This window comes from Myotis davidii, unplaced genomic scaffold (assembly GCF_000327345.1).
Source record: "Myotis davidii unplaced genomic scaffold, ASM32734v1 scaffold221, whole genome shotgun sequence".
Classification (NCBI taxonomy): domain Eukaryota; kingdom Metazoa; phylum Chordata; class Mammalia; order Chiroptera; family Vespertilionidae; genus Myotis; species Myotis davidii.
In genome coordinates, this window is record NW_006293349.1 from 7,081,658 (window position 1) to 7,091,471 (window position 9,814).

At 50.6% G+C, this 9,814-nt stretch overlaps 2 protein-coding genes across 2 annotated transcripts in view; both read right to left on the reverse strand.

The window, feature by feature from the left end:
* Positions 1 to 4,874, reverse strand: part of GTF3C3 (general transcription factor IIIC subunit 3) — a 32,004-nt gene extending 27,130 nt beyond the window's left edge. Inside the window, exon 1 of the mRNA XM_015566121.1 lies at positions 4,868 to 4,874. Coding sequence (XP_015421607.1) covers positions 4,868 to 4,874 — 7 coding nt within the window. The remainder of the gene's footprint in view (positions 1 to 4,867) is intronic.
* Positions 4,454 to 8,481, reverse strand: LOC102769812 (chromosome unknown open reading frame, human C2orf66). Its single transcript, XM_006767114.2, has 4 exons — positions 8,324 to 8,481; positions 7,060 to 7,231; positions 6,148 to 6,346; positions 4,454 to 4,684 (listed from the first exon to the last, which is right to left on the reverse strand). The coding sequence occupies exons 1-3, from the start codon at positions 8,479 to 8,481 to the stop codon at positions 6,167 to 6,169; spliced, it is 510 nt and encodes a 169-aa protein (XP_006767177.1). The 3' UTR covers positions 4,454 to 4,684; positions 6,148 to 6,166.
* Between the last annotated feature and the right edge of the window lie 1,333 nt (positions 8,482 to 9,814).

The window sequence follows — 9,814 nt, forward strand, 5'->3', positions numbered from 1 at the left end:
GTTTCTCTCACTGGATCATTTCCCGCAATCCTGCATCCAGATGCTCCCAGCCGCCCTGGCCGGTGTGGCCCGGTGGATAGAGCGTCGGCCTGCAGACGGGAGGATCCCAGGTTGGAGTCTGATCAAGGGCATGTACCTGGGTTGCGGGCGCATCCCCAGTGGGGGGTGTGCAGGAGGCGGCTGATCGATGTTTCTAACTCTCTATCCCTCTCCCTTCCTCTCTGTAAAATAATCAATAAAATATTTTTTAAAATTAAAAAAGGTAAACCCCTTAAAGAAAAGAAAAAGATGCTCCCAATCTATTTCCTCTTCTGAATGTTTGTTTAATTTGATCTTCGCTGCAGTGATTCTTTTTTAATTGAACCATGTGCTCTGCCTCCAGCATGTCCACCTTCCGCTTTTCCGGACGCGGAAAGCTAAACCCTCCCCTCCGATGGGCGGCACAGGGCCGCGCCCTCTGGCACAGACCCTCCCACCTTCCTGTGGGCCCCGTCCCCTCCAGCCCTACCCCGCCCCGGGCTCCTGGCAGCCCCATGCGTGGTGCATGCCCAGGCCCTGAGGCCCCGTCCTGCAGGCCGCCTGCAGGGCACGCACATCCTCGGGAAATGATTCCTGAACACGGACGCCGTCAGCCCAGCGCCAGAGGCCAGCGGCGGGTCAGGAGCGGGCCAGGGCTTGGAGCCTGGTCTGTCTGACTCCAGCCCCACGCTTGGGATTAGAGGATGGGCTGCCTCCTCCTCCTTAGACAGAACTGGTCTGCACCTCCTGCCACTCCGTGGGCTTGGATCGCGCCCCTTCTGGTGCGGAAACCTCGGGGACTGAGCTGGGCGTGAAGGATGGGAGCTCCCGGGGACCCACAGTCACTGACCGGGGATTCTCGCCTGGCTTTCTCTAGGCAGCCAGGGAACGCACCCAGCGCGAGTCAGAATCTCCAGCCCCAACTGTCCCGGAAGAAAGGAGGACATCAGAGGAGGACCGATGGGCACGTGGTAGGCAGAATGCTCTCCTGAGGTCAAGCGTGTATCATCGGCTGCCTGGGATATGGGGCAACAGCTGTGAAGCTATAGATTCACATTGTGGGGACTCGGGAGCGGGGAGCAAGGTGTGCAAGGATAGTCTCCCTGCTACAAAACACCTGTAGGACGTGAACGTTCTTTCTTTCTGTTTTCCTTCCTCCACTTCCCTGTGGCGTGTCCCCTGGCGAGTCAGAGGCACCCACAGTGCCTTGGATAAAGGGGAATGCCTATGGCAGCGATGAAAATAGCAAGAAAAAACTTCTTAGACTTGCAGACTCAATTTTTGAGAGTCAAATGGAAATTCGGAAGAAAGCAGACAACTGAATTTGTGCCATGACAACAGGGAGGGGATGACTCCATCCTTTCTCCTTGGGGGGGTGGGGGCAGAATGGGGTGTGACCCTTCTGGGGAGACGATTTTTCCATGGCTCTTGCAATTTTCTGTGAAAGCTGTGACAGTTCTCATGTGGGGCTAGCTTTTCAAGGGTATTTGTTGCAAACACCCTTGAAAGAGAGAGATATTGACTCCCTCTGGGGCAGAGGGCAAGTTTGTTTTCCAACCTGTATAACAAAAACAAGGTTTCCCTCCGGGGCGAAGGTTGCGCTGTTGTGCTGGTGGCCTCCTTATAAGAGTGGGGCTTTCCTGAGTGTGGAGTTCTGCCGCGAGCCGGTCCATCCTTGCTGTTTCAAGGGACCTGGCGTATATGGCATACTGTTCTTAATATATTTGCTCACCTTCTTGGCACTATGTGTTTTAACCAAGGTCACCTCTGATAAGAAACGACCTAACCTTTGGAATAGAGATTGATAGGATTGGAATCAACTGGTATAAATACAGATATACAAGACAACAAGACACAGAACTTAGATGAAGATCCTAGAGACAGAACTTAGAGACAGAACTTAGGAAGACAGAACCTACACAGAACCTAGAGACAGAGGAACTTTGCTGGAGAGAACATGGCAGAAGATCCTGGACAGAACCTGGCTACAGAACTTGGTTGGAGAACCTAAACCGAACCTGGCTGGAGAACCTATCAAGAGAACATGGACACAGAACTTGGCTGGAGATTGTGGCTAAAGATCCTGGCAAGGCTGCTGATCAACTGAACACTGTCTCTGTGTCATTCCTTCTTCGCCAACTCCATCCGCACCTTTGGGGACCCCTGGACCCGCTGGGGCTGGACCCCGGCAGAGTTCCTCGCTGTGCACAAACCCACTTGTGCATCCACCTGGAGCCAGCGCCAGGGCCCAGATACCTGAGAGAGAAGGAGAACCAAGGGGAACAGGAACCTCACGCTGCCTGCTACCCCAGAAGTCTCAGGTGTCTGTCAACATCTGTGAAACTGCAGCGGGGTAGCATGTATCTTGCAAGTAAGGTAAAACCTCACACCCTTAAGCAGTTCTTCACCTCTCTAGACCTGGGATAGGGGACAGCAGGCCATGTCCTAGGGAGGGGGAGCAGGGTGCTCATCGAAGAGGACAGAGACGGTGTTGAGAGACGGCCAAGGACCCCTGGAGGGCCGCGATCACCTGCAGAGCATTCATTTCCATTGGCAGGAACACTACACATCTGCTGTTTTCCTAGCAATGGCTCTCAGCCAAGAGCGAGATCACTCCCCCAGTGCGCTTTTATTTTATCTTATTTTTAATACGTTTGTATTGATTTCAGAGAGGAAGGGAGAGGGAGAGAGAGATAGAAATATCAACGATGAGAGAGAATCACTGATCGGCTGCCTCCTGCACACCCACTATTGGGGATCAAGCCAGTAACTATGTGCCTTGACGGGGAGTTGAACCGTGACCTTCTGGTTCATAGGTCGATGCTCAACCACTGAGCCATGCTGGCCAGGCCCCCAGTGGGCTTTAAGAAATGTGTAGGGAGGTGGTGGTTGTCAACATAATAGGCCAGCCATGGGGAGACTGCTAACCTAGTGTCTGGGACCAGGTGTGCTGACTGGCCGCACTCGGTGAAGACCCGACCTCCCCCACTCCCAGCAGCATCACCATTAAGACACATTGAGAGCAGGCCTTTCACCATCAGTCACCTGCCGATTGTGAGGAATTTTCCGAAGGAGGCTGCCCTGCCTGAGACTTGGCAAGCTCGTAGTGGAAAGTCCCATGTGGATGCCCTTCCTTTTCAAAGGCCGTAAGCTGAGGAGCATTCCCTGTGTGGAGGTCTTGACACCCCAAGCAGGGGTGGCGAGAGGAGAGGGAAAAGCAGCCACGCGAACCTGGGTGGAGCTGGACGGGGTGGGACGCTCCCTGCCACTCCACCGTGGATCTGAACAGGCTAACAATTTATGCTCATCCATGATTACTCATATATTCTAAGTGGAAAAAATATTCTCGGCATTACCTGGAACCAGCTTCCGTTACTGTGTGGACAGTAGCAGAAGAGCACACATTTATTTCAACTCAGCCAGTATTTCTTGAACGCTGGCTACGTGCTTGGCACTGTGCTAGGTACTGGAGATGTAAAACGGGGAAAACAGACACACACACACACACCTCATTGCCACAGAGCATGTTCACCCAGACACGGGATCTGCTCTTGCATAAGTGCTCCCCGTGGAATTCAGTATCAGTCATCATGCACAGAAAAGCCACCGAAACGACGTTGGAATGTACAGACTCATGTTAGCAGGACACCGATGTTTGCTTCTAGGACCAGGCTCCTCTTGCAGGGACCACAGAGGGAACGATGCAGCTCTCCATACAGACACAGAAAGGGAGTGACTTGACTCCCAATGAGGACCCGAGAATCAGCATAACCTGCCCAAGTGGGAGGAGAGGAGAGGAGAGGAGAGGCTTGTCACCCACACCAGTTTCTACACCCGCCCCCCATTTTAAATTGGTTCACAAGACAGAACAGGTTTCAAGTGTACAACTCAGTAAAACATCATCTGCCCAGGGCATGGTGCACCCATCACTCCAAGCAGACTCTTTCTCTCTACCGCCCCCCTTCGCCCACGTCCACCTACCCCACCCCTGTCCCTCCGGCCTTCTGCCCTCCCTTCTTGAGGGGGTGTGTGTGGGAGAGGCAGAGGCAGGCTAGGATACTGGGCGCAGCACAACATCCATCCACTGAGCACAGTAGCAGAGAGCCTCTCCCAGGGACCCCAGCAATTCTAGAATCCCATGATCCTTTGCTTTCTATTTCAACTTAATTGTGGATATTTATCACTGATCCTCCTGGGTATGAAACTAGGACTGGGAGTTCTTTCAACAGCATGTGCTGAACGTGCGGGTGTGTCTTCCTCTCAGAAAAAGGCATATTTTAAACCCAAATCCCTAGTCCATATAATGAACTAAAGTAAAAATGAGCAACATCCCTTTCAAATGAAAGTCTTGATTGTTAAAAGCAATATACACATATAAGACAAGCTGAAAGGAAACTTAATTTAGTCATTTCTCCCGACTTGATGGTGTTTGCAATTATATGCGGTGCTCTACATTGACATTCATGGTTATAAAGTGGAAAAAACAGCAAAGTACGCACATAAGCCACAGAGGTCCCAAAGGTCAGGCTGTTTATATGTACATCTGGAAATACAGAATAAAGCCATTACAAACTGACAAAAGTCGGGGGGAGGGGAGTTTAACAATGACCACGATTGACTTTTTCTGATGAGCGGCTTCATCTGTGGTGTAAAAATAGCCAGATACCTGCAAGAACAAGAAAATGCTCTAATGAAACAGAAAATGAAGTCGGTACCATTAGCACAAAGACTCAAAGATCAGCATCTTCCAGCAAAAGCTCTTTTCGTCCTCACTTGCTAATCCGCTGCCAGGAAAGGCGAGCTGATGATGGAGTCCTCTCTGACCCAGACGCTTTGCTTCTTCCCCCACCGGTCATGCGCGTCCCATTATGTCACCGTCGCACCCAGTAGGTGCTTTCTCCGGGCCCCGCCCCCAAACAGCACCTCACTCCACGCTCACAGAAAGCGTGTCTTTGACATTTTCTTTGACACGGTCTGTGAGCTGGAGGGTAGCACCTGCAATTTATAGGTGCAAACTGCATGCACTACTGTCTTCTCCCGGAGGGGGCGCTGTGTACTAACTGTCCTGTTTTAGCTTCTGAGGTTTCCTTAAACCAGAGGTCCGGTCGCCAACCTTTGGGACCTCAGGGACGATCAGTGGTCCACGGACCACCGGTTGGCCACCGCTGGCGTAGGGCCCACGTGTGAGAAACAGTTAAGGGGACGCTCCTTAACATCTTTCTGTTTATTCTATTTTATTTTCTCACGCAGGAGAGGTTTCAAGTGCATATACCACATGGCAAGTTGCATCTTCTTTTTAAAATAACATTATTTTTTTAAAATCATCACATTTACAAGAATCAATAAGCAAAATCCTTTCACGTGCACAATAAAATGCAACGGCGGCACGCTTCCTCACAGTGTCATTCCTACCTGGTGGAAAAAGAGGAGGAGATTTTAATTACGATTCCCTTCCCGTTATTATAGGGAACGGAATCGTAATTATTCAGCCGAACGAAAAGCTAATAGACTAGAATCTTAATGTAGCTCCCTGGAATGCACCAGACCTTTTTTTTTTTAAATGACAGGTACTCATTTGGTAGGAATGCTACAGTAATAAGAATAATAAAATTCAAATATTAAACATAATATACTTCTAACCTTCTTCCTATGAGAAAAAAACCCCCATCTTTAATATTTTACTTTATTTCCTCTAGGTGAGGATGTTCAAGATCAAATATATGCTTATTACTTTCTTCTAAAAGGAACTATTTTTAAACTTTACTTTCTATTTCACATATTTCTTTATGATTTTCCACACAACTCAGCTATCTGACCGGGTCTGGGGAAAAAGGATACAGGCAAAGTGAGTGGTATTCCACTAGCTGTAACCATCCTATTAAGAGTGATAGTTCTATCATTTTACTATATCTCTTCCCACAAAACTATGCTTAAAATGTCATAACTGTCATTCCTCCTTAAAACAGACATGAAATACTGAACCACATTCAAATATTACCAGAGATGAGTAGCTTCTAAGCTACTAGCAAGCACGTATTTCTATGGGGAAATAAAATCATTTTTCAAATAACTGCTTTCCAAACCTCTTCACGAGTGAGCCGTCTGTCTGGGAGGAAGGGGGCCTCTCACCTGCTCTCAGCAGAAGCCGTCAGCCTTTGAGGCCGCGGGGAAAGGGGTTTCTCCGCTCTTCGAACTCGGCAAAGGCAGAGGCGATGAGCTCTGACTGCACAGAGAGGGGTCCGGGGGTCTCATTTGTAGAGAAAGTATTTGGAAACCTTTCAAGGTCAAGACCTCTTCCCTTAAAATACGCCTGAAGGGTTCTGAAAAACTGGACAGAGAAAGAACATGTTCCGTTGCCACATATAAATTAAACACCCAAACGACTCACAGGTGAATATTTCCCCCTGAATTGATTAGGGAGCTCACCTAGGAGGCAGGAGGCGGGAACTCAGGAGGAGAAGCACAAGCTTTGGCCACTTCTTCTGGCCCCACCCCGGCCCCACCCGCCTCCTCTCTGACATTCCAGCCCCACAGGAGCTCACTGGCCACCGTTCTTGGTGGAAATCCCGCAAGGAACAGCAATTACTTAACAGCACCCGTCAGAGGGGCCTTGTGAGCCATCTCCGCATGCCAAGGTCAGAGGTCACATTGAACCCACGGCCTGGTGCCCCCTCTCTAACTGAAAACAAGACCCCGCTCATCGCCTTCTGAAATCATTTTTGTCCGACATGGACTTTTCAGCTTTCCTTCGGGAAGCGGATAAACGCAGAGAAGCTGTGCACGGCGCCATTTGCTTGTTTGAATCCTATGTTGTTATATTTCACATGGGTGTGCACAGAAGACCACTTACGCAGGCATGTGCTCTGTGTGCTCACAGAAGCAGGTGTAGATCGGCTGCAGGAGCAACGGGAGGCCAGCTGCCAGGCCAGCAGAGCCCTGGTCTGGGCCCAGGGGCCTCCTCCCAGCCCGGGGGGTCTCCTCCCAGCCTGGGGGCCTCCTCCCAGCCTGGGGGCCTCCTCCCAGCCCGGGGGGCCTCCTTACCAGGTCTCGGTTTCGGGGGTTGCTGAGTGGCTTCCATGTGTCTGGGTTTCTCAGCGTGGCTCCGTGCACAGGCCCGAGGAGCGCCAGGGCCGCAGACAGCAGCAGGAACGCCTTGGGCATGGTGGACTGCGGCTGAGTGAGAGGAAGGATGAGGGGAAATGCAATGGTCACACTGAGGGAGGGAGGGAGGGAGGTAGAAAGGGAAGGAAGGAGGGAGAGAGAGAGAACAAATGCAGAATAAAAAAAGAGCCATTTTTAAAGGGAGACAAGGAAGAAGAAGTAGCATCCTGGTCCACCTGAATCTTACAGCCCTCTTCTTCTCCAGATTCACTGGCAAATAAGAATTCCAAATCCAGCTGATGAGCTTAGGGGGGTCCACCAAAGTGAGAACATTGTACAATGATAAGCAAAGTGATGATGAGCACAACCTCCCAAGTCTGAGCAGACCATTATATCTTTTTAAAAAATGCATCTTGATATCTCCAAAAAAAAAGTGAAATCTTACACAACAAACAAAAAAGCACCCCAAACCCATCTTAAAAACCCCGAAACTCAGCAATGCACTTTCCACACGGTAGGTTCACACCACACCAGATAAGTAAAGCTGGTCCCCCACCCCGAGGTGGGCAGTGGAAGGGAACCCCAGAGAAAGGGCTCAGACACTTACCGGAGTCCGGCTCGGCTGGCCTGGATGCTTACGCCGCCTACAGCCCACGGGGGATACGTGGCTGCTTATAACCGGGGTGGGCTGAAGGTGGGGGTCACTGACGTGAGCAAGGGAAGTTCAAACACAACGAGTCCATTTTCATCCACAGCACAAACACCCTTGAGAACCACATCTTCGAACTTCCCCGGGGATAAACAACTTGTCTTATAAATAGAACCACCACTGGCCATTTTGCATGGCTTTTATAACACAGGGCACTTCCAAACAGCCACGTGGCCTCTGCCTTTTATACTTGCCAGAGAAGGTGTATCATCCTGGGAATATGACGATGACTAGCCCACGTAATAGGATGCTCTTCTGCAGATAGCAGCTTTGGAAATTGAGAGCATTTTTTTCTTTACACAGAAAATTCTAGTGCAAGGGACAAAATTGCTCGTCATGAACGACACCTCATATCTCTTCTGAGAACCTCAGGAATCTTTACCCGTTTTAAACAGTGGCCTGGTTTCTCATAATACCCCCCCTCAAAATAGACTACAAGAGAGCACGTGTTGCATGGGAAAAAGAAAAATGACCATGCTTTCAGCACTGTCCTACTGAATAAACGTGATCACAGGAAAGGCGAGGGCTGAGAAATTGGACGTGATGGGCTGGGAAGTTGCTTGGTCCCCGTGACGCAAGGCATCCCGGACAAGCTTCTTGCTGAGAAGGCTGGTGATCTGAGCTGAAAACCAGAGTTCCTGGCTATTTCTCATCTTGACCTCGGGCAAGTCTCTATGACCTTCATTTGTTTACGTCTTTGTTCGTTTGTTCAACAAATTTTTATCGCACTGCCCAAGGCTTTGCGGATAAAATGATAAGTATAATAAACATAGGTACGGCCCTCATGGAACCGGCATGTTAGTGGGCAAGACAGACATGAACCACATCATTATTTAACAAAATACAAAGGGCGCTGATTTCTACGAGGAGGAACTGGGTGCTGCGAGAGTGGAACAGGGAGATCTGGTTCCATCTCGAGGGTCAGGGAAGGCCGCCGAGATGAAGTGACTTGACATCTGGCAGCAGCAGTTACCTAGGCAACCGAGGGTACACAGAGGGAGAAGAGCGGCACACAAGGTGAACAGCTGCGCTGGAGCCTGAGGCTGAACGTGAGTGAGGCCCTGGCCAGGTGGCCCCATTGGTGGGAGTGTCCTCACCAGAAGGGTGGCTTCCATTCCCAGAAAGTCAGTGAGCAAGCGGGGAGCAGAGGGCGCCAGGTGAGGTCAGTTCAAGCGGAGCTAAGAGGTAGGCAGAGTGTGATTTGTCCGCTGCAAGGTCATTGTGGTTGCAGTGGGGAGAGACACCAGGTAGAGAAGGGGGAGGGGGGGACCAGGCAGGATGAGGTGTTAAATTGGATGAGGAGGGGAGCATGGATGCAGAGATGTGGGTGGACCTGAGAGAGAGAAGAAGGTGTTGCTAACGTACTGGGCACTAGAGGAGGCAGAACTAAGAGGAAGAGAGTTTCAAAACCGCCTCTAGGTCTCAGGATCAGTGAACTCAGCCTCACTTCCTGAGACAGCAAACATGGGCCTGGGTGGGTGAAGGTCATGAGTTCCCTCCAGACGGATGTGTTGTGTTTGAGGAGCCACGTGGGATGGAGATACAGTTGGATACACAGCCTGGGGCTCAGAGGGGAGGTCTGGGAAGGAAATGTCAATATGGGAGTCATTGGCATATAAATGGGTAAGATTTCTTCAATAAAAGTTAGAAAATGAGAAGAAAAGGTGGTCTAGGGCTTGAGCTTTGAGACGTGTTAGCAGGTCACAGCCATCTATAGGGAGCTCTGCGAGGGAGACTCTGGAGGCAGAGGAAAACCAGGAGACAGACAGCAAGGGAAGGAAGTGTGTCGAGAAGGGGCGGATGGAGTAAAGGAGGACTCAGAGGGTCCTGGGAGCATCAGACTGCTGTGGTGGGTGGAGGGGAAGGTCAGATTAGAAGTGGGTGGATGGACAAGAGAGAGAGACAGCGAGTACAACAACCTCCCGAGAAGTTCAGCCGTGGGGAGACGGCGGGAGGTCAGCCGTGGGGAGACGGTGGGAGAAGGTC

Coding starts and splice junctions, on each gene's coding strand:
- LOC102769812 (XM_006767114.2), bottom strand. CDS start 8,481: ATGAGAAATAGCCAGGAACTCTGGTTTTCAGCTCAGATCACCAGCCTT. Junction 7,232..8,323: donor CCTGTGATCACGTTTATTCA/GTAGGACAGTGC, acceptor TCCCTCCCTCAG/TGTGACCATTGCATTTCCCC. Junction 6,347..7,059: donor ACCCCCGAAACCGAGACCTG/GTAAGGAGGCCC, acceptor TTCTCTGTCCAG/TTTTTCAGAACCCTTCAGGC.